The sequence below is a fragment of the Salvelinus fontinalis genome, chromosome 23, assembly GCF_029448725.1.
Source record: "Salvelinus fontinalis isolate EN_2023a chromosome 23, ASM2944872v1, whole genome shotgun sequence".
Taxonomy (NCBI): domain Eukaryota; kingdom Metazoa; phylum Chordata; class Actinopteri; order Salmoniformes; family Salmonidae; genus Salvelinus; species Salvelinus fontinalis.
The window spans coordinates 2,323,071-2,348,188 of record NC_074687.1 but is presented as its reverse complement, the minus strand read 5'-3'; the positions used below and the strand labels follow the sequence as shown (position 1 = coordinate 2,348,188).

Here is a 25,118-nt window from a genome sequence, read left to right as displayed (position 1 = left end):
ATTCATAAAGGAACAGACTACACAGGAAATCAGTACAGGGCCAAAAGTTAGTGACTGTGTACATGTAGCAGCATGTACTCTCACAGCCACACGTGGTTGTTACTCACTGATGAATAATATGTTTCCTTCACAGATGTAACATAGGTCAAGCTCACATCATTTATCTAGGAAAAAGGTAGTGTCCGTATGCAATAAAAGACCTGGGCAAGGAGTACGAGATGAGATACTTTCTTTAATATGAATTCAACTCTATTTGGAAGCAGTATTGTACAGCGTGTTCCGTATTGTGCAGCGTGTTCAGTATTGTACAGCGTGTTCCGTATTGTACAGCGTGTTCCGTATTGTACAGCATATTTGGTAAAACACCAGGTCCGTATTATGGCAAGAAGATCTCAAATAAGCAAAGACAAATGACAGTCCATCATTACATTAAGACATGAATGTCAGTAAATGCTGAACATTTCAAGTCCATTCTCAAAAACCATCAAGCGCTATGATGAAACTTGCTCTCATGAGGACCACCACAGGAAAGGCAGACCCAGAGGATAAGTTCATTTGAGTTAACTGCACCTCAGATTGCAGCCCAAATAAATGCTTCAGAGTTCAAGTAACAGACACATCTCAACATCAACTTTTCAGAGGAGACTGTGTGAATCAGGCCTTCATGGTCAAATTGCTGCAAAGAAACCACTACTAAAGGACACCAATAATAAGAAGAGACTTGCTTGGGCCAAGAAACACAGGCAATGGACATTAGACTGGTGGAAATATGTCCTAGAAGTCAAGGCACACTTAACCAGCATGGCTACCACAGCATTCTGCAGCGAAACGCCATCCCATCTGGTTTGCGCTTAGTGGGACCTTCATTTGTTTTTCAACAGGACAATGACCCAAAACACACCTCCAAGCTGTGTAAGAGCTATGTGATGAAGGAGAGTGATGGAATGCTGCATCAGATGACCTGGCATCAAGGCAAAGGGTGGCTACTTTGAAGAATCTAAAATATATTTAGATTTGTTTAACACTTTTTTGGTTACTACATGATTCCATATGTTATTTCATAGTTTGTCTTCACAATTATTCTACAATGTAGAAAACAGTGAAACCCCCCCAAAAAAACCTTGAATGAGTCGGTGTGTTACTGTAAAATGCGACAATTGTTTCTGCACACTACTTTTTAGGACCAGGACTACTTTTTAAACCTACAGTAGGTAACTATAATGCTACGTCAGATGTCAGCTAGGTATGATAAAACATAGACAAACATTTGCATTGGCTGTGTTTATGAGGCTTTGACAGATGTAAGGTATGGTTTTGTTGGATGCATTTTGTTTTATGTCACTTTTTATCCAAATGATGCCGATAATTTAACTTCGACGAAATGATGTTGTATGAAAAAACCTCTAGGAGGAATTTGTTTCACCTCAGAAAACAAACAATCAGAAAGACAGACATCAATAAACAGACCTTCAGGGATTCAGTTCTTGTTTAAGACTCAGGGGTCCAACCAGTAACAGTTGGACCAAAGCACCTTTTAAAAGAAAGATGAAGTCAAATAATAAGAAGATAGAGAGAAAACATGACACTTTCCTTGATTTCAGATTCCATAAAGAACAAACTAATTCATGTTTTAAAAAGTAACAAAAAAAACTTGCACACCCTTTGTAATCCACCACAGATTATAAACGGGAAACCCAGCCACGACCTGCCTAGCGATGTAAGCCTACCAAAGGAGCTAAATGCCTTTATGCACGCTTTGAGGTAAGCAACACTGAACCATGCATGAGAGCCCCAGCTGTTCAGTACGACTGTATGATCTTGCTCTCCGTAGTCAATGTAAGACCTTCAAACAGGTTAACATTCACAAGGCCGTGGGGCCCGACGGAATACCAGGCCACATACTCAAAGTTTGCACTGAGTAGCTGGCAAATCGCCCCGTAGCACTCACATCTATAGCCATGAAATACTTTGAAAGGTTGGTCATGGCTCACACTATCATCCCAGACACCCTGGACCCACTCCAATTTGCATTTCGCCCCAACAGATGACGCAATCTCTATTGCACTCCATACTGCCCTCACCCCTCTGGACAAAAAGAGTACCTATGTAAGAATGCTGTTCATTGACTACAGCTCAGCAATCAAAACCATAGTCCCTTCCAAGCTAACCACCAAGCTCAGGACCCTGGGTCTGAACACCTCCCTCTGCAACTGGATCCTGGACTTTGATGGGCCGCCCCCAGGTGGTGAGGGTAGGCAACAACACATCCACCACACTAACCATCAACACGGGGCCCCCGCAGGGCTGTGTGCTTAGTCCCCTCCTGTATTCCGTTCACCCATGACTGCGCACGAGTCCAACACCAAGTATGCTGACGACACGACGGTGGTAGGACTTATCACGTAGGACGAAGAGGCAGCCTATAGGGTGGAGTTCAGAAACCTGGTAGTGTGGTGCCAGGACAACAACCTCTCCCTCAACGTCAGCAAGACCACAGGAGCTGATCGTGGACTAGAGGAACCGGAGGGGTGAACACACGCCCCCATCCACATCAATGGGGCGGTAGTGAAGCAGGTCGAGAGCTTCAAGTTCCTCAGTGTCCAAATCACTAAGGACTTAAGGTCCATACACACAGTTGAGAAGAGGGCATGACGGCGCCTCTACACCTCGGGAGGCTGTTCTACAGCTGCACCATCGAGAGCGTCTTGACTGGCTGCATTACCGCTTGGAACGGCATCTACAAGGCACCCGATCGCCAGGCGCTACAAAGTGGGGTGCATACGGCCCAGTACATCACTCGGGCAGAGCTCCCTGCCATCCAGGACCACTATACCAGGCTGTGTCAAGAGGAAGGCCCCACGTTGCTGACGTTGTGAAAGACTCGAGCAACAACAGTGCACTAAGTCTGGAACCAACACGACCCTTATCAGCTTCTATACCCAAGTCATAGAAAAGAAAGGTGGACTGGGGTCTTTTAGACATCTTGAAGTCAATGTGCCCCCCATACCAAATCTGACACTTTTAAGCTTGTTTCTATACCCTTAAACACACAGCAACATGGGATTCATTAGTCCACTGATGATACAGTCCCAAAATGTTTTGCATGTCAACAGACAAGTTTAAGGTATTGGACTTTCAAGAAGTGTCACTTGCCACACAATGATGCATTTTACATCATGTGACACTTTGCTTCTTGAAAGTCCAATATTTTGAAAACTTGTCTGTTGACATGCAAAACAATTTGGGACTGTATCAACAGTGGACTAACGAAACAATATTATAAGATAGTTTTGGAGTAGATTTTTCCTTTAATGTAGGCAGGACAGGTGACGATGCGTCTTTGGCTCATACGTCATTCTCTTCACAGTGACCTTTGAGGAGAGGCAGCAAGACGGAGACTTGAGAACATTCTGTGCGACCATTCTCATTTCCTCATTACAAATCGCCAACCATCATTGATGGTCTTTCCACCCAGCTCTCCATTTCTCCTCAGACGCACACATCCACAACCCCCTCGTCCAGATCTCTTTCGTCGGCCGACTCTCTCCCCATCGCCTCCATCTTGACCTGCTCCAGTGCCTGCCAGGAGTCCACTTCCTGGTCTCTCCTGATTGGCTCCCCACCACTACGACCCTGCTGGGCGGAGCCTCCCTCTGTGGAGTAGATCCCAGAGTCTCCGCTGTCCTGGCGGATGTGCTTGCCGCTGTCCTGCTCCAGCTCTGAGGGGGGCGCTGTGAGAGGAGGAGCGACATGTATCTCCAGGAGCAACACCTCAGGACAGATGGTCAGCTTATCACAGCACAGCTCCGCCTCTGAATCAGCAGTGGGGAGGCGGGGCATGTCGGAGCCGGGGGAGTAGTCACAGAGGTACTGGGGGGAGGGGAAGAGAGAAAGATGATAATTGTCATGGCTTAATCCCAACCACCCTTAAACACACAGATTCACCCACCAAGAGGATGGACGGTACACCTGGATATTACTGTTATGCTGTTTACTGTTGAGTTAGTATTTGTGAGGCCTACCTCCTGGATGTGTGCAGGCAGCTGGATAGAGGGGTAAAAGGTGTTTTTGAAGACTCTGTAGAACATGAAGAAGGCGTAGGAGGGAAGCAACACGAGCAGGAAACACAGCATCATGGAGACCAGGAAGTATAGGAAGATCTGCCAGTACGGGGTGTCACCTGAGGACGAGGACAGTCACACTTTAGTGGCCTTATTATGTAACTGCTCCTGTAAAACACGCTCTCTGCCATCTCTACACACACATTACACAGGTAGGTAATTTGTCAAGCAATTTGGAAACCAATCTCCAAGTCTTTAGTGTGAAGTGTTCATTCCTACCCTCTGTCTGCATGCACTGGGGTTCTGTGTAGCTGCTAGTCTTGTTGTAGTAGTAATAGCGAGACTGGATCATGACACAGTACCACGTCCAGGCCTCCAGCTCAGGCAGCGTCACCAGGTTGTTGCTAGAGTCCACCACTTTAGGCTTCAGACCCTGAACATCCAATAAGAACAGGTTATAAAATCAGACAGGGTTGGGATACGCTGCCCTGTCTTGCACTACCCCCAGCCGTTCCACTTATTTCACCCATTCCAGTAGGAGCACATGGGATTCTAGTGGTGAACTCATCATCAAGCCCTTTACAAGTTGAATCAGATGTGCTAGTCCTGAATACGTCACAAAAGTGGAACGGTTGGGGGTACACCAGGAAAGGTTTGGGATATAGAGATGACATAGAAATCATATATCTGCTCTGGTGTAACACAGGGACACAGCAGAAGGGTTATTGATGTTGTTTCAACTGGAAGAGTTCCAGAGAACATGGAACAACTGACATAGAACACTTCAAAACCTTCCAGAATACAAAGCACCAACATAGAACACTTCAAAACCTTCCAGAATACAAAACACCAACATAGAACACTTCAAAACCTTCCAGAATACAAAGCACCAACATAGAACACTTCAAAACCTTCCAGAATACAAAGCACCAACATAGAACACTTCAAAACCTTCCAGAATACAAAGCACCAACATAGAACACTTCAAAACCTTCCAGAACACAAAGCACCAATATAGAACACTTCAAAACCTTCCAGAATACAAAGCACCAACAAAGAACACTTCAAAACCTTCCAGAATACAAAGCACCAATATAGAACACTTCAAAACCTTCCAGAATACAGAGCACCAACCAGTTACCTGCATTGAAAACCACATTAGAACACACTTGTGTTCCTATCTTTAAGATGATTGTTTAGAGTGTTACAACATGTTGTTGTAGCTTCTGGTGTTTTACAGCAGTCTCAGGCTTACTGAGGGGAGGCCCAGGTTACAGCAGTCCCAGGGTTACTGAGGGGAGGCCCAGGTTACAGCAGTCCCAGGGTTACTGAGGGGAGGGCCAGGTTACAGCAGTCCCAGGGTTACTGAGGGGAGGGCCAGGTTACAGCAGTCCCAGGGTTACTGAGGGGAGGCCCAGGTTACAGCAGTCCCAGGGTTACTGAGGGGAGGGCCAGGTTACAGCAGTCCCAGGGTTACTGAGGGGAGGCCCAGGTTACAGCAGTCCCAGGGTTACTGAGGGGAGGCCCAGGTTACAGCAGTCCCAGGGTTACTGAGGGGAGGCCCAGGTTACAGCAGTCCCAGGGTTACTGAGGGGAGGCCCAGGTTACAGCAGTCCCAGGGTTACTGAGGGGAGGCCCAGGTTACAGCAGTCCCAGGGTTACTGAGGGGAGGCCCAGGTTACAGCAGTCCCAGGGTTACTGAGGGGAGGCCCAGGTTACAGCAGTCCCAGGGTTACTGAGGGGAGGCCCAAGTTACAGCAGTCCCAGGGTTACTGAGGGGAGGCCCAGGTTACAGCAGTCCCAGGGTTACTGAGGGGAGGCCCAGGTTACAGCAGTCCCAGGGTTACTGAGGGGAGGCCCAGGATACAGCAGTCCCAGGGTTACTGAGGGGAGGCCCAGGTTACAGCAGTCCCAGGGTTACTGAGGGGAGGCCCAGGATACAGCAGTCCCAGGGTTACTGAGGGGAGGCCCAGGTTACAGCAGTCCCAGGGTTACTGAGGGGAAGACCAGGTTACAGCAGTCCCAGGGTTACTGAGGGGAGGCCCAGGTTACAGCAGTCCCAGGGTTACTGAGGGGAGGCCCAGGTTACAGCAGTCCCAGGGTTACTGAGGGGAGGCCCAGGTTACAGCAGTCCCAGGGTTACTGAGGGGAGGCCCAGGATACAGCAGTCCCAGGGTTACTGAGGGGAAGACCAGGTTACAGCAGTCCCAGGGTTACTGAGGGGAGGCCCAGGTTACAGCAGTCCCAGGGTTACTGAGGGGAGGCCCAGGTTACAGCAGTCCCAGGGTTACTGAGGGGAGGCCCAGGTTACAGCAGTCCCAGGGTTACTGAGGGGAGGCCCAGGAGTCTTTAGAGGCCACAGAAAAAGGCAGAAGGTTGTGCCAGTACCTGAGGGTCATCAGAGCGGCTCCAGTACAGGATGCGGTAGTCCAGGAAGGGGATGTGTTCCTTCATGGAGCCCTGGGTGCTGGTCAGGGGATCAGAGATGGTCACATCCAGCAGGTTCTTCACAGGAGCCAGCTCCACCCTGGACGGTGGGCCCAAAGAAGCTACACGGGGAAGAACAGATCAGACCAAAATAAACTCACTAATAATCAATAGTTGCCATACAGGCAACTCCAGAGTTCTGGGAATGACTCTTGGTGAAGGACAGATTAACGGTCTCTGTGCTAGTTGTGTGTGAGGGTGGCTGTGCGTGTTATATTTTCATTTTATTTAACCAGGTAAGACCCATTGAGGTTAAAAGTCTAATTTGCGACGGCGACCTGGCAAGAAGGCAAAACAGGGAAATAGCAGCGTGTACGGAAAATATTACAGATAAATACAAAAGACAAAAGCTGTGTTCGAATACCCATACACTACATACTATTAGTTAATTGTATTATACTGTAAACTAAACTGTATTCTTTCAGTTGAGCGTACTAGCGCTTCACCCGTCTATCCCGGAAGTTGATGCTGTTGCTGAGCAACCTCTTGCTAGCATAACAAATTATTAGTTAGGACATCATATGACTTTGGGGCGTGTTCGTAAATTCAATCTGAGAGTGCCAGAGCACACTCTGGGCGTTCCTAAATTCAGAGTGTTGTCAGATTATCTGTTCATAAGCGTTCAGAGCGCACACTGGGCGCTCTGGCCGAGGACTAGGGTTGATCCAAGTGTTCTGACCTGAGCTTGGGTGCTTGGCTGCCGTTGTAACTGGCTAATGTTGGCTAGCTACATCCAGACACAAATGAGAGAACATTTCACTCTGACCATTGTACTTGCCCTAGCAGAGCTGGTTAGGCTGGTTTCATGTTATCCAGAGTGTTGGTAACTGTAACTGTGCTGCTAGCAACAATTTAATCACGCTTTAAAAAACTACACAACTTAGCTAAGTTAGATAGCATATAGTTGATATACTGGCAAGTCCGATGTATTAGTAGCCAACCAACGTTAGGTAGCTAGCTAACATACTGGTACATACTACTGTAATATGCTATGTGGTTCGTGAGGATAGCGTAGGTAACAAATTGTCAGCCAACATAACGTAACTTATGTGAAAAGTCATTACATTGCTCAACATTCGTCATAATTAGTTACATTTCACTGGATGTTGGCCAGGTGGTAGCGTCCCACACCCCCTAGAGAGGTTAAAGCAATGAATTTGTATCTGCTCTCGTTGGACTTCGGCTGCATATCTTCCGCCATTTACTACAAATCTGAAAATGTTGTGAAGCCCCTCCCCATTTTGAGGAATTGCATTATGGGCCCTAAAGTACGGCAATAGTGTCCTCTGCGTGTATACTTCATATTTTGGCAAATTTAGGACGACATCCGGGACTTGTCATACTAACTATATCTGTAAAATGGGATAGAGACAGCTTGATCCCATATGTCGAAGGGGCTTGGTCCTTCTTTTTTGATATTTTCAGTGGTATTGTTAACAAACGCACCCCCATAAAGAAAATGAGAACCGAAAAAACAGGTTCAGCCCCTGGTTCGACAGTGATCTGGCAGAGTTACTCCACCTCAAGAATTGCATTTGGCGAAAGGCTTGGTACACGCATACTCAGGCTGACTGGCTCTCATTCAGGCAAATGAGAAATAAGTGCACAGGCTATCCGGAAGGCCAAAGTTAGTTACTTTAAGGAGCAGTTCTCTCTCTGTGGGTCTAACCCCAAGAAGTTCTGGGAAACGGTTAAAGACCTGGAGGATAAACCCTTGTCCTCACAGCTGCCCATGTCCCTTAATGTTAATGATGTGGTTGTTACAGACAAGAACATGGCTGAGCTTTTTAATCACCATTTTATTAAGTCAGGATTCATATTTGACTCAGCCATGCCTCATTGCCAGTCCAACATTTCCTCATTTCCCACCCCTTCTAATGTGACTATCCCCGATGCTTCTCCCTCTTTTTCACCTGCCCCGCTACAAAGTTTCTCCCTGCAGTCACTAAGTCCGAGGTGCTAATGGCATTCCTTAAACTTGACCCCCCAAAAAACATCTGAGTCATATGGATTAGACCCTTTCTTCTTAAAAAATGTTCTTACCCCTATCATTGCCAAGCCTGTATCTCCTTTCTGGGGAGGTTCCCATTGCTTTGATGGGAGCCACAGTTCATCTTTTATTTAAAAAGGGGGGAGATCAAGCTGATCCTAATTGTTATAGGCCAATTTCTATTTTGCCCTGTTTATCAAAAGTGATGGAAAAACTTGTCAATAATCAACTGACTAGCTTTCTTGATGTCTATAGTATTCTCTCTGCTATGCAATGTTTTCTGCTCAGGTTATTGATGCGTCACTGCAACCTTAAAAAGGTCCTAAATGATGTCACCATTGCCCTTGATTCTAAGCAATATTGTGCTGCTATTTCTATTGACTTGGCCAAAGCTTTTGATACAGTAGACCATTCCATTCTTGTGAGCCAGCTAAGGAGGATTGGTGTCTGATGGGTCTTTGGCCTGGTTTGCTAACTACCTCTCTCAAAGAGTGCAGTGTATAAAGTCAGAACATCTGCGGTCTCAGCCACTGCCTGTCACCAAGGGAGTACCCCAAGGCTCAAGCCTAGGCCCCACGCTCTTCTCAATTTACATCAACAACATAGCTCAGGCAGTAGGAAGCTCTCTAATCCATTTATATGCAGACGATAGTCTTATACTAGGTTGGCCCCTCCCCAGATTTTGTGTTAATGCTCTACAACAAATCTTTCTTAGTGCCCAACAGGCTTTCTCTACCCTTAACCTTGTTTTGGAGGTGTTCAGAACAAAAAGGTCATGTGGTTTGGTAAGAAGAATGCCCCTCTTCCCACCGGTGTGATTACTACCTCTGAGGGTTTAGAGCTTGAGGTAGTCACTTCATACAAGTACTTGGAAGTATGGCTAGACAGTGCACTGCCCTTCTCTCTGCACATATCAAAGCTGCAGGCTAAAGTCAAATCTAGACTTTGTTTCCTCTATCGTAATCACTCCTCTTTCACCCCAGCTGCCAAACTAACCCTGATTCAGATGACCATCCTAACCATGCTAGATCACGGAGACGTAATTTATAGATCGGCAGGTAAAGGTGCTCTCGAGCGGCTAGATGTTCTTTACCATTCAGCCATCAGATTTACCACCAATGCTCCGTATAGGACACATCACTGCACTCCTCTGTAAACTGGTAATCTATGTATACCCGTCGCAAGACCTACTGGTTAATGCTTATTTAGAAAACCCTCTTAGGCCTCACTCCCCTTTATCTGAGATATCTACTGCAGCCCTCATCCTCCACATACAACACCCGTTCTGCCAGTCACATTCTGTTAAAGGTCCCCAAAGTACACACATCCCTGGGTCCCTCTTTTCAGTTCGCTGCAGCTAGCGACTGGAACGAGCTGCAAAAAACACTCAAACTGGACAGTTTTATCTCAATCTCTTAATTCAAAGACTCAAATCATGGACACTCTTACTGACAGTTGTGGCTGCTTCGTGTGATGTATTGTTGTCTACCTTCTTGCGCGGTTGTCTGTGCCCAATAATGTTTGTACCATGTTTTGTGCTGCTACCATGTTGTGTTGCTACCATGTTGTTTTTCTTACGTTGCCACCATGCTGTGTTGACAACATAGCAACACATGACGTCTTAGGTCTCTCTTTATGTAGTGTTGTCACTCTTGTCATGATGTGTGTTTTGTCCAATATTTATATTGTATTTATTTCCCCGCAGGAGGCCTTTTGGTAGGCCGTCATTGCAAATAAGAATTTATTCTTAACTGACTTCCCTGGTTCAATAAATGTTAAATAAAATATAAAAAAATCCATAATTGCACCATGGGTAATTGATGTAGCATTTGTTGTGAATCTTAAAGCACCATGATACACCGTGTCCAGAGTTTAAGGTACTTGTGGAGGCCTGCATGTCCTCTCCCCTGTCCTCGCCCCTACCTGGGCTCGAACCAGGGACCCTCTGCACACATCAACAACTGACACCCACGAAGCATTGTTACCCATCGCACCACAAAAGCCACGGCCCTTGCAGAGCAAGGGGAACAACTACTTCAAGGTCTCAGAGCGAGTGACGTCACCGATTGAAACGCTATTAGCGCGCACCACCGCTAACTAGCTAGCCATTTCACATCGGTTACACATAGACAATATCACCATAATCGAGGACCGATAACAAAGTGCTTTGAACAAGATCATTTCTGACAGACATTGAAAAGCAAGATTTGTTCCTAAAATAGAAACCCAATTTCAACGTCAGTTTCTTCAAGGTTAACAATGTGCTGTTTAAAATTCAGCTTTTCATCCAACTAATTCCCATAGATATTATAGGAGGTGACCCTATCAATTTGCTGGCCTTTCATAGTTAAAATCTGAAAGTGACCATCTGTTTACAAAAAAAAAAAAAAAGCACGTGTCAATTCGAAAAGATGCCTCTGAATAACATCAAAAGCCAACTATAAGTCCTGAAAAGCGATCTCAATAGTAGATGCGCAAGAATAAATCAGTGTCAACAGTCTTCCCTATATCATTTATATACAGTGTAAAAAGGATCGGACCTAAAGTTGAGCCCTGGGGAACTCCTTTCGTAAGCCTTCGAAACTCAGATTCCATTCCCTGTTGTGCTACACACTGTTCTGTCAGAAAGGTCATTTTGGAACCAATACAAAGCATCAACACTTAAACTGACTTTTATTTAGTCTATACAACAGCAGGGCATAGTCAATGGTGTCGAAGGCCTTTGACAAGTCGATAAAAAGTGAACATCTAAAAAAATCCCCAACAACCTTAGTGCAGTAATTGTACTATACTGCCCTACCAAGCAAAAAGGCAGTAACTGATCATTTGGTAGAAAATGAGTTAGTCATTTTTGCTCCATTAAATACATGCTTAATCATGTGGACAAGTATTCTGCCTCTATTGTATTGTGTTTTGGTGAAAATGGGGGTCATGTTAGCAGTAACTGCATAAAGTTACTGTGAAACCAAGGTAAATAAAAGCCCTTTTTCCTCAGTTCCACACTATGAGCAGTTACTGGCTTTTTGCTTGGTAGGGCAGTATACTTGGCTTTAAAACCCGACTGGAATTGAGATAAAACTGATGAAATCATAACTCAGTTTTTTCCAAAATGTTTGCATGTGCAGACAGTTTAGATATGTGACGATAGTTATCCAACTGGGACAGATTTCCACCCTTATGTAAAGGCGTGACGTAGGCTGCTTTCCAGACTTTAGGAATGGTATTACTCGCCAATGAAAGATTTACCATATGAGTGAGGGGCAGCAATAATCTCTGCACCCATTATTTGAAAAATGAGGGTTCAATTCATCCGGGCCAGCCGCTTTCTTAAGAGTAATAGATTTGAGTGCCTTTACAACTTCTGAAAGCTCAATCAACACAAGCGTGTGGCTGTTGGTGTGTGGCTGTTGGTGTGTGGCTGTTGGTGGGCGTTTAAATGTGTGAATGTTCGCAACTGTGTTTATTTTCTTCTCTCATTTAGTTTTTCCATCTGTGCTCAAGTCTGTCTGCCTTCTCCCATTCCTCTCTCACCATCTATATCAGGGCAGAACTCTATGTAGACCCAGTCTGAGTTGACTCCGTCTGCGCTGGCTTGGACTCGGAGCATGTATTTGCCCAGGTAGTACAGATCAGAACCTGTGAGGTCACAGCGGGTGTGTGTGGTCCTTTCACAGACACAGATCCAGCTCCAGTTCCTCTTCTTCATCTTCATCTGGTACTTCCTGTTGGGGAGCGAGCGAGAGGGTCAGTGATGAGAGGCAGTCTTGGCCTAATACCAGATCATGACTCTGTGGTAAATTAAAACAGACGAGATACTGTTTGGGTGTAGGATGTGAAATACGGTATCATGTGTGACATGTAGGAGGGGGGAGGTGAAATACGGTATCATGTGTGACATGTAGGAGGGGGGAGGTGAAATACAGTACGTGACATGTAAGAGGGGTGGAGGGTTCTGCGGGGGTGGTGTGCGTACATCTGGTGACTTACGCCATGTACTCTACAGTGAAGGTAACAGCGTTGCCTGTGGTCGTCTGGTCCCAGTCCCACGTCAGTACGTACTGTGTGTTCAGGGTGAGCAGAGTCAGGTTCTGAGGTTGTAGCAGCTCTGCAAGCACTGGAACACAGAGAGTAAGACAGGCAGACCGGGTCATTGAGAAGTTCTTCACTGTTTGGTACCGTGTTGATTACATGATGGGAGTTGAATATAATCAACTGATTCGGCAGCAACTGTGAAGTTAAAATAACCTAACCATTTGCATACTTTAGGCTGTGTATTTCATCACTACTTCACAGCCAACCACCTATTCACATGTCCTGTGGACAATATGAAATATTCAACAAAAGAGGAATTGATCCAATATTTAAAATCTCTGAAGAACCAATAAGCAAACACATTCCTGTGGTGAGAATGAAACAATAGACGTGCAACAATGACATTGACCTCACTAGCTAGCCAGCGCTTCTATTGGGCGATTCCACACCAGCGAGAAGTATTTTCAGTCTCTCAGAATGTTCTTGTAATTCTCACATAGGAACGGCATTGGGAGGATGTTTTACCTTTGTAGCAAACAATTATTATTTTTTAAACATGATGAAAGTGGCCATGTAAGACCCTAATGATCTGTAAACCGTACATGATAGACATCTTGGTGTCATTATAACTCCTTGTAGTGTTCCCTCAAATATGGAGTATGTCTAGACTATTTTAAATAAAAATCGTCACATTCATTTATTCAACATTAAAAAAAATATTGATCTCAAAACAACACTTTTCGATTTAGCTTATTTTTAGACAGTTTGTAAACAATATACTCTTCTTCAAAAAGAAACATTTCCAGAGTAGGCTCTGGTACATTTAATGATATGATCCAGTCTATTACATAGAAATGGTAATTATAGGTCATTAACCAATCACAGCCGTCCTTTAGGATTGCACATAAAGCAAGTCACCAGCAGATGGATTGCCTTTGAATCCATTTTCCCCCATTCACTGTGTTGGTGGTGCTCATAAACTGTTTCACACAGAATTAGCAGAGTCCACTCTGGAAATTTGATGTACTTGTAGATTATTCAAATTGGTCGGAAGCCGAAAAAGGAAATTCCTGAGGACAACAATGCGAACTCCACCTATGCTCTCCAGTAAACATTAAATCACATGGTTTATCTGTTGCTCTGTGACTGCGATAACTTCAGAACAAAATTTGACTACAATAAAGTTACCAATGTCTTTGCAAATGATCCAAACAAGCCACGTATAACAATATGCTTCAAATGAAAACACAGATGACTGCGGTAAAAATAAACCGCAGGCTATAGGCTTATTACACACGAAAGACAATGGTCTAAATATCCCCTCCGGTTGGTTTAGTCATCTTGCTTGGTTAACTTAGTCTTAAAACAGTAGATGGGTTCAAGAACACTTGCATTTTGTCACATAGCTAACCAAAGTTAGCAAACGTTACGTTTTTTGACTGTGCACATGTCGCGCAAGCAAGGAATGATCATTATGTTGTTTGACCTGGATGCTTCATGTGCAACCCACACCCCTGCTATTTTTTTAAACTTGTGGATGGTGAAACACATTGAAGGTTTTCAGAAACACATTGAAAACTAACTAGACACGGTGTTGATCAGTCAGCACACATTTACACAAGAACAAAAATGTAATTACCAACAGCCTGAGCGGTGTGAATTTATACACAAGGGCTAGAATTTGCTCTGGATCTTCTACCAGCGATGCGTCCGTCTGGTGTGTGTATGTATTATAAATGACCAGTTTTCCCAGAGTTCAGTGTATCTAACTGGTTATAATAGCAGCAGAGGATGTACGCTAGTTTATTTGTTTCTGCTCAGATTACACACAAGTGTCCAGGACAGAAGTTTACACAGATGACAGTATTCAGCCAGAAGAAAAACATTATATAGCAATAGATACAGTGCATTCGGAGAGTATTCAGAACCCTTGACTTTTTCCACATTTTGTTACGTTACAACCTTATTTCTAAAACATAACGATTCAGACCCTTTGCTACAAGACTCAAAATTGAGCTCAGGTGCATCCTGTTTCCATTGATTATCCTTAAGATGTTTCTACAACTTGGAGTCCACCTGTGGTAAATTCAATAGACTGGACAAGATGTGAAAAGGCACACACCTGTCTAGGTAAGTTGCAGCCTTTCTTAGTTGTTTTTTTGTAAGCACGTGTGGGGTGCCGCCTACACAGCCAGGATGCCTGCTAAACCAAGTATAACTATAAGAAATCTAAGATGTGTCAAATTATATCCAGCTCAGGGGCTCCAGCTATGCATTTGGCTGCCAACTTGCTAGCTAAGTGGCTAGATGTCAAGATCAAGTGTTTTGGTCACCGTAGAGACATTCAATCTCATCCTGGATCGAGATCCCTGTTGCCTAAATTGTTGTGAAAGAACTCAGCAGATGCAAAGTCTGGCGAGAGAATTTCAGTAAAATGTGGCCTGTGGCCTGCTGGAGGTGGCCTGCTGGAGGTCATTTTGCAGGGCTCTGGCAGTGCTTCTCCTTGCACAAAGGCGGAGGTAGCGGTCCTGCTGCTGGGTTGTTGTCCTCCTACGGCCTCCTCCACATCTCCTGATGTACTGGCCTGTCTCCTGTTAGCGCCTCCATGCTCTGGACACTACGCTGACAGACACAGCAAACCTTCTTGCCACAGCTCGCATTGATGTGCCATCCTGGATGAGCTGCACTACCTGAGCCACTTGTGTGGGATGTAGACTCAGTCTCATGCTACCACTAGAGTGAAAGCACCGCCAGCATTCAAAAGTGACCAAAACATCAGCCAGGAAGCATAGGAACTGAGAAGTGGTCTGTGGTCACCACCTGCAGAACCACTCCTTTATTGGGGGTGTCTTGCTAATTGCCTATTATTTCCATCTTTTGTCTATTCCATTTGCACAACAGCATGTGAAATTTATTGTCAATCAGTGTTGCTTCCTAAGTGGACAGTTTGATTTCACAGAAGTGTGATTGACTTGGAGTTACATTGTGTTGTTTAAGCGGTCCCTTTATTTTTTTGAGCAGTGTATTATGCTGTGTGACCAGGATTTTTTTATTTATTTAGGAGCACCAATGCGCCTGGAACAATTAAGTATTCTAGCAATATTAGCGCAAATATTTTTGCATTGTGCTCCTACATTTTTTGTTGTTGTGCGCTTACATTTTTCTCAACTTCAACATGCAATGTGCTCCTTATAAAATACGTCAGCGACAGCGTAGACCCAAGTAAGTACACAAAAGGTATAAATATGCAATATCCTCCTTTGCATACTTGGGTATTATTCTAAAGGAGCTCTGCATCCAAACAAGACCAAATTTGGTTGTTCCGATCGATCCAAACATTGACATCTATGTTTCACAAATTTGGCCATAAAAGTACACCACAGTACAGCTCAATAGAGTACAGTGTACTCAAGTCGTGTGATCTGTGTACTGTAATGTACTGCTTCACTATACTCTACGATCCAAACTTGTGAACCCAACGATGGTGTGACTACTATAAATTCCAAATGTAGCCAATTCAATTTCATAAATTCCGCTACCGAATTTTTCAGAAATTCCATTAACAATTTGGTAATGGAATTGTCTTAATCACTTAATTCATAAACAAAATTGATATCAGTAAAAACACTAACTGAAAGGTCTAATTGTACTTGTTCCTTCCATTATCCTCCCTCATGAAAGACAAATTAGAAAATATACACTACAAGGCCAAAAGTATGTGGACGCCTGTGTAACGGATGTGAAATGGCTAGCTAGTTAGCGGGTACGCGCTACTAGCATTTCAATCAGTTACGTCACTTGCTCTGAGACTTAAGTAGGGTTTCCCCTTGCTCTGCAAGGTGCCGTGGCCTTTGTGAAGCGATGGGTAACGATGCTTCGTGGGCGACCGTTGTTGATGTGTGCAGAGGGTCCCTGGTTCGCGCCCATGTCGGGGCGAGGGGACGGTTTAAAGTTATACTGTTACATTGATGCTGTTGACCCGGATCACTGGTTGCTGCGGAAAAGGAGGAGGTTGAAAGGGGGGTGAGTGTAACGGATGTGAAATGGCTAGCTAGTTAGCGGGTACGCGCTACTAGCATTTCAATCAGTTACGTCACTTGCTCTGAGACTTAAGTAGGGTTTCCCCTTGCTCAGCAAGGGCCGCGGCTTTTGTGGAGCGATGGGTAACGACGCTTCGTGGGCGACTGTTGTTGACGTGTGCAGAGGGTCCCTGGTTCGCGCCCGTGTCGGGGCGAGGGGACGGTTTAAAGTTACACTGTTACACCTGCTCGTCAAACATCTCTCCAAAATCATGGGCATTGGCGTTGGTCCCCCGTTTGCTGCTATAACAGCCTCCACTCTTCTGGGAAGGATTTCCACTAGATGTTGGAACACTGCTGCAGGGACTTGCTTCCATTCAGCCAGGTTCAGCCACTCCATTTGTGAGGTTGGGGACTGATATTGGGCGATTAGGCCTGGCTTGTAGTCGGCATTGCAATTCATCCCAAAGGTGTTCAATAGGGTTGAGGTCAGGGCTCTGTGCAGGCCAGTCAAGTTCTTCCACACCGATCTCAACAAACCATTTCTAAATGGACCTCACTTTGTGCATGGGGGCATTATCATACCGAAACAAGAAAGGGCTTCCCCAAATTGTTGCCACAAAGTTTGAAGCACAGAATCGTCTAGAATGTCGTATCATTAAGATTTTCCTTCACTGGAACTAAAGGGGCCTAGCCCAAAACATGAAAAACTGCCAAACCCATTATTCTTGCTCAAAACGTTAGTTGGAACTATGCATTCGGGCAAGTAGCGCCCTCCTGGCAGTCGCCAAACCCATTTTGCAAATACATGCTTGAACGTGCCAATAGGATCTAGCTCGCTTGTTAGGCTCTGCCCACCTCCTTGCTTGTTCTGCCTACTCAGATCAAATTTGTGCCCATTGGAAACGACAGACTGTGGTCTATTTGGTTAATCCTTAGTCCAAATTAATGTACAGGTTTTGTTTAAAGCGCAAATTGTCTCGAAAACAAAACAGCCAAATACTCAATTTAAACGTGAATCGATTCACAATTCTGGTATGGTTCTAGAAACAAATCCCTTTACTTTCATATCACATCAAAATAATTTAACAAACGCAAAATATACTTACTGTACACTGTTTTAAAGGTGTACACAGTTGCAGCCGACAGTATTTTTCAGTGAATACACATTTTCGGCGTCTGTCTTTGTTTAAACACAGGTGTTCGGAGACGCTGATGGCTAGCTAATTAGCACAGGTAGCTGTTTTCCGTTAACAAGCACTGTAACGTGGAAATATGGCTGTGTGGGAATCCAATCCTAACCCTGTGTAATGGAACCGGGAGTCAAGAACGAGCTGTGCGTTCGTGAATTGAACTCTGGCTATCTATTCCGACTCCAGAGCGCTCTCGTCTGAGTCCGGGAGTGCAGAATAACTGTTGAAAGTACAAACACGCAACACATGTTGAATATGACCGGTGTCAGTAAACATCGGCAAAAAAAACATTATTAAATTATTGCCAGCAGCACAGTCACCATCCCTCTAGATAACATGAACACAACCTAATCAGCCCTTCTAGGGCGAGGAAAATTGGTCAGAGGGAGGTGAACTCGTATTTATGTCTGAAAGTAGCTTTAGCCAGTTAGCTTGGGTGCTTGACTGCGGTTGATGTCGGAACGCTCCGATCAACCAGAGCGTCCAGTGTGCGTTCTGAATTTATGAACGGACAATCAATGCTTTGCATTTTCGAACGTCCAGAGCACCCTGGCACTCCAGAGTGAACTGGATGCGAAGACGTAACAATCGTATCCATATAAAACCGGGGCCAACATCCATATAGCTAAACCCAATTTCGTCCTAATGTAGCTATCGAGTGGTGCAGCGGTCTAAGGCACTGCATCTCAGTGCTAGGGGTAGGATTACCACACCGCCGAGAGACTGAAAACCAGCTTCTATCTCAAGGCCATCAGACTGTTAAACAGCCATCACTAACACAGACAGGCTGCTGCCTACATACAGACTTTAAATCATTGGCCACTTTAATAATGTTTACATATCTTGCATTACTCATCTCATGTATATACTGTATTTATACCATCTATTTCATCTTGCCTATGCCGCTCTGTCATTGCTCATCCATATATTTATATAAATATATTCTTATTCCTTTACTTAGATTTGTGTGTATTATGTAGTTGTGGAATTGTTAGGTTACATATTAGATATTGCTGCACTGTCGGAACTAGAAGCACAAGCATTTCGCTACACTCGCAATAACATCTGCTAAACATGTGTATGTGACCAATACGATTTGATTTAGAGGCATCACTACAGACCCCGGCTCGATCCCGGGCTGTATCACAACCAGCTGGTGATCTCGAGTCCCATAGGGCGGCGCACAATTGGCCCAGCGTTGTCCTGGTTAGGGGAGGGTTTGGCCGGGGTAGGCTGTCATTAACCGATTTGCCTAGTTAAATAAAGATTTACAAATATATGTAAAAACAAATATAATAATCCCTTACAGGGATCTAACTATAGCTAAATTAGCTAGTTACTGTACTTACCATTGGTTATTGGGAGAGACCAGAGGAGAACGAGTGCAAAGCCCACGTTCATGATGAATAATGGTTATTTAACAAGTAATCCAACGGTACGTTTTTCCCAAACTACCTTCACAGATCGTTCATCTTCCCACTCCCAGCTTTAGTTGCTGTGTGCCAGTTGATTTGGTCTATCACCCAGTGAACATCACCAGGATAAACAATCCAATACGGATGCCAACGCAATGCCATATATGGAGATGTATGAATGACGTCGAACTCAGTAACTTTACTCTCATTGGTCCTAACGATTTGTTTACGTTTTTTGTACGTAGTTTGCGACACAATCGTCATGACATGGACGAGATCAATGGATAATCAGATTTTGGTAAATACATAGATAGATAGTTAGATATATAGTTAGCTACTTAGCTAGTTAGTTTAAAACAACAAAATTATATTTTTAAAGCAAATCTGAATGCGATGCACACGATTCACAAAACGACCAGCTAGCGATTGTTTACCTAACGCTAACTATTTAGCGAGCTAACGTAAACTCACTCACTTTTGTACATCGCCTTGGTCCGTACAATTGACCTTATTTTAGCGCCCAAAAAACGTAATACTTCCAGATCAACTGTAATGTCAATACCATTGTAAAGCACAATTTCTCCACTTTCCAACAGAATCAATTACATGACCTCCACGCAGCCCGTTTCTGCATAATTCAAGAAGGCAACGAGCTCCGTCGGGTCTTTTTTTAAAATGACGGTGGGGAAGCGAAAATAATCCGATAGTGAGAATGAGAGATGTGTGGGAAAACAACTTTTTTTCACTCGATCTGTCCACCTTATCGCCTCTAAAATGTAAATAAAACACTATAAAGAGTTTATATAATGTGTCATTACATACCATTTGAAGGTTTGTGTCGAATTTGAATCTGTTTTTTAGGGCGGTGCTAAAGTGATCTTCAGAAGTAAACAGCGGCTTTGAGAATCATGATGCTTACAATGATGACGCAAAAAATGCCTAAGTATCCCCCCCTTACCCCCGTCACTGTCCATTTCTTGTTTTTAAACGATGAGAGAAGTGCTACACCTGGTGGAGAGAGATTGTAAGACAGAAATAGTTGCTTTATGCGTGCTGTACGTTACGGCATGACACGTCGATGTAACGGAGGGTCAGTTTTTCAACTTTTCTCCAATACTATAAATCCATTACCATGTCGATCAACGCTTGAATAGAAACGTAGTTCACACCCCAGATTTTGAAGTCAACACGGTCCCATTAGTTTTCTTTGTAGCCTCGTTTGAATGTCGCGGTTGCGCACATTTGTACGGAATGGGGTGAATTTAAGTTAGTTGGGTGACGCATTTATTTATTTGTATTTAACCTTTATTTTACTAGGCACGTAAATTAAGAACAAATTCATATGTAGTGTTAAACTGTGCGAATAGTGTTGTGGTTTTATATTACATTTACCTGCACGTATACCTAGTAGGTAAATGTAATTTAAAACCACAACACTCTTCGCCCAGTTTAACACTGCAAATAGCACACCTCAACATCAAATGTCTTTAATCCCACCTGGCCTATCGGAGGTCAACATGGAGCTACCAGCATATTGCGTACACCTTTACAATACTTCCAGATCTACACAAGTTTCTAAGGGCTAAAGGTTTATTTGGGTTTCACAGATTAGTGCCAATGGAACAAGACCAGGCACACATAAACACTGCATTTGTGGTCTAATGGCCAACACCACAATAACTAGCGACTATCTGTGCAGTAGGCCTGCCTATCCTAGGGTTAGTAAGGAGCAGGCTTTCCTACCTGTCATGTAAAAAATCTTCCCAGCGTGAAATAGTTCCCAATCGTTATGCTTGTGTTGTGATTGTGATGTCATGTTGTGCAATTTCTCACAGCGTGAAAATGTTCCAAGTTCAATCATTGCACGCGCATATCTTTGTGTGGATGGCTGAGCTTGTGCTAAAGGCATTGGTCACCAACCCTGTTCCTTGATTGCCGCAGGGTTCTGTCCCAGCAAACACTATGAGGACTAATACTCTGGAGGGTTTGTAAGTGTTGAGCTTGACCCCACTGCGTGTTCCACATGATTGAATAGTTTCTTCTGTCCTGTTGCAGGTAGGCATGCTATATAATGACTCTACAACAGTGGTCACCAACTGGTCGATCTCCATGTCATTACTAATTGATTGCCAAACATTTCTGTAAAAAAAAACAACAACGATAAAGCCTTGCTTGCGTTCCAGTTTTATTTATTTATTTGTCTCGCTGTTGGCGGTAGGTGTACCCGATTCAGCTGCCTTGCTCGCTGTGTAGGCGTAGTGTTCCCATGTGAACCATTTCATGTGTCGAAGGTACAAAATCTTCCTCCCTGGCGGACCCGGAGAGCAAATCAAGTGCACTATAGGTTTACCACTGGCCAACCGGATGGCTCAGATTACCTTGTCTGCAGTAATGTAGCAGGCGTAAAACAATTCTACAGCAAAATTGATACTGTGATATTTTAAAACGTTTCAAACCATGACTAGAGACAGACTGTCAACGAATACAGCAAATACCTTCTGTTTTTATTAGTGAGTTTAAGTTCTTACTCAGCACTGTCAACACTTTTTAATTCAACACCAGAACTGCAGCTGTAATGAATGAGTAGGAAAGTGTATCGATAGGCTTGCGTTATTATTAGCTAGGCAATTTTTTGATATGGAGTAATTTCACTTAATCAATCACATGTATTTATAACGCCCGTTTTACATCAGCTGATGTCACAAAGTGCTGTATAGAAACCCAGCCTAAAACCCCAAACAGCAAACAATACAGATGTAGAAGCACAGTGGCTGGGAAAAACTCCCTAGAAAGGCAGGAACCTAGAGAGGAACCAGGCTCTGAGGGGTGGCCAGTCCTCTTCTGGCTGTGCTGGGTGGAGATTATAAGAGTACTTGGCCATTAAGGCCAGATTGTTCTTCAAGATGTTCAAACGTTCATAGATGACCAGCAGTGACCGGTGCCCCCGCACATTGACTCTGTACCAGTACCCCCTGTATATAGCCTCGCTATTGTCATTTTACTGCTGCTCTTCTTTTCTTAACTGCATTGTTGGTTAAGGGCTTGTAAGTAAGCATTTCACTGTAAGGTATTTGGTGCATTTGACAAATAACATTTGATTTGAGCAGGGGCAAATAATCACAGTGGTTGTAGAGTAGAGGGTGCAACAGGTCAGTACCTCGGGAGTAAATGTCATTTGGCTTTTCATAGCCGAGCATTCAGAGGACGAGACAGCAAAGTGCAATTTAAATGTATGCTTTCTCTGTTCATAGGAGGAACAACATGAATTTGTGCTTGAGGCAGAAATAATGCAGTGAGACTTGAGTTTCGCAATCAGCTGGAAAGTTGAGAGTGCAGACCCAGTCTGCTGCCCTCTTCCACCGCTGAGACTGACCATCAGATGCTGGCCCAGAAAAAATAAAATAAAACGCCAATTATTTAAATTTATGCTCACTTAGCTGTGCCTCTCAAGTAATACAGCAACTGATCTATTACCGGTGTAATCATATAGCCTACCTCAAATGATTAAATATAAAAAAAATGTAATGTTATTTAATTGCCCGAACAACAATTGAATTAAAGCCAATCTGAGGAGATAATCTATTGGGCCTCTAGCTTACTGCACAAACCTCATTGCTATAGAACTGTTTTTAATAAGTAAGTTAATAAGTTAAACGTACATTTAAAAAAATAATAATGTAAAAAAAAACTGAGTGGTAGATCTCGGCAAGCATTTTGACTGAGAAAGTCATCTTGACCCAGAAAAGCTTGGCGGCCACTGGTCTACAACATAGCTCCAGGTATAAGAGCAGGTATGTTAAGTAGACTAGGCCTACTTATTATAGCCAGGGTTGGATGAGGACCACTTAGAGGCCACAAGACAGGTCAGAAGTTACCTTGGCTTTAAGGGGAAGGAAATATCTGCACTTGCAACGTCATCGTATGTGAAGACTTGTTTGCTCTGTGTGTGTTAGTATTAATAACTGTATTAAAACCTGAAATGTCTATTTGTAAATATGTTGCATGATGTGTCTGATCAATTCCCGAATGTATCTAATAATAATATTAGCTCTAGTTCAGGAGAGAGGAGGGCCGTGGAGAGAAAGATGTACAGTATGTTAAAGGGAAGGTTCACCCATTTTGAATCTTATATTGTTTTTTGTGCATCTCTGAGTGATGTTCTATTGATTCTCTGTCATTTCATGTTTTCATGTGTATATGAGTTATTGACATTCAAGCAGGCAGATATGCGGCCGGTATGACGTAGTACTGTCTTAAAGCCACTCTCATTACACTGGAAGTTAATAGGAATACGACTAGCATACATGTCAGATTTTAATCCTGGACGATATAACTCGGCATGTCTTCTTTTGAATGAGCCAATTATCATATGTTTGCGATATTTCTACCCAGAGAAAAGTGTAATTTAACAGAGGGTCTAACACATTTATCCTATTTGTCTGCCTCTTCAGTCCAGGTTGCATTTGATGGTGCAAAGGAGATATTACAACACTGTATATAGCCATAATATGACATTTTAAATGTCTCTATTCCATTGGAACTTTTGTGAGTTTAATGTTTACTGTTTATTTTTTATTGTTTAATTTAATTTGATCTATTTCACTTGCTTTGGAAATGTAAACATGTTTCCCATGCCAATAAAGCCCTTTGAATTGATATTAGAGAAAGGAGATAGCAATCCCATTGGGCAGGGAATGGAGGAACGTACAGTATAACGGCCCACCCAGCAGACAGTCGACCAATCGCGTTCATGTTGTCATGCTGTGTCAAGCGGTTGCTACAGTGAATGAGTCGAGAAACGTGCCTATTTTCCTCAAAATTACGTAATATCACGATCCCAAAGCTATACAATTTTACAGATATCAAGTTAATTATCTCACATCGCGGAAAATATTTGTATTGTTGTTCTTTCTTGTTGACGAAATTCATGCAAATGTTGGGGTTTTGAGCTAGCGCCCAATTTACTCCAATTTCCTCATTGAAGGAGCGCTCTCCCTGTACCAGAATCGCTCTGAATGAACCGCATGGCCCATTGCCGTAGCATTTGCAACGAACTCAATGGCCGTTTTTCCAATGGAGTTTCCCATCTCATCAAAAGTATCTCTGCTGTTACCAATGTCAGACTCCACTCTGTGACCCACATCGATCTGCAGGTTGAACATGGTGAGATTGTAGACTCCTAAATTGATAGTGCAGTTTGTTTATGCGATTTTACAGTTAACTATCTACTTCACATGCTTATATTGTCTTTTGTATTATTATTTGTACCTAGCCAGCCAGGCCATAGAGAGAGCATTGCATTGTGGATTTTGTAGTCGACCTGAGCTTTAACGGATTTCCACAACGATTTTCACGTTGCTAGATTAGCAACCTATTTATAATGCCTAAATTAAACATTTGTTGACATATTTTTTTGTTCTTTAACACGGTAAATTATAGAAATGGGTGGTTTGGGATTTTTACTTTAAGGACAATTTCACCAATCTGAAACGGTGGCAGCATCTCACACTATGCAATTCGATGTCTGCTTGCAATTCAAAGCACACTGCACAACATGGCCTGATGGTTGCCTTCACACTGTGCGATTTCACAAGCTAATTCTTTACACTCGAGCCTCTCCCTTCTATCCTTCCTTCTGTGTGTACGATGGCTGTAAATACATTGAGAGAAGATCCTTTCTCCCAACGTTGTTCACCCTGTTATGCTGTGAAAGCAAAGGGAGCCTTGTCCACTACATACAGCGTGCGGATGTCAAGCTTTTTGAGACCTCCTTTTTTTGACAGGAGTTTTTTATTTTTATTAATGAAAGCCATATGGTGCCGACTAGTGGACATTTAGTGTACTCTTCTGGCATAAATATCAGTCTTCCCAAGGTAGGCTTCCCCTCCTTTATCTGCACTATGTGAAAATAACTGTTTATC

The 25,118-nt window shown here is 43.6% G+C and overlaps 1 protein-coding gene across 3 annotated transcripts; it reads right to left on the bottom strand.

Annotated features, from left to right (window-relative positions):
• Positions 1-212: 212 nt before the first annotated feature.
• Positions 213-20,110, bottom strand: LOC129820692 (interferon alpha/beta receptor 1a-like). 3 transcript variants are annotated; one of them, XM_055877550.1, is made up of 7 exons: positions 20,020-20,110; positions 12,526-12,652; positions 12,070-12,260; positions 6,450-6,610; positions 4,341-4,494; positions 4,023-4,180; positions 213-3,870 (listed from the first exon to the last, which is right to left on the bottom strand). In XM_055877550.1, exons 2-7 carry the CDS (start codon positions 12,528-12,530, stop codon positions 3,490-3,492), a joined length of 1,050 nt encoding a protein of 349 aa, XP_055733525.1. In that variant the 5' UTR covers positions 12,531-12,652; positions 20,020-20,110; the 3' UTR covers positions 213-3,489. The 3 variants fall into 3 exon arrangements, with proteins under 3 accessions (XP_055733525.1, XP_055733523.1, XP_055733524.1); XM_055877548.1 differs by lacking the exon at positions 20,020-20,110 and adding an exon at positions 19,132-19,380; XM_055877549.1 differs by lacking the exon at positions 20,020-20,110 and adding an exon at positions 17,699-17,976.
• Positions 20,111-25,118: the final 5,008 nt, after the last annotated feature.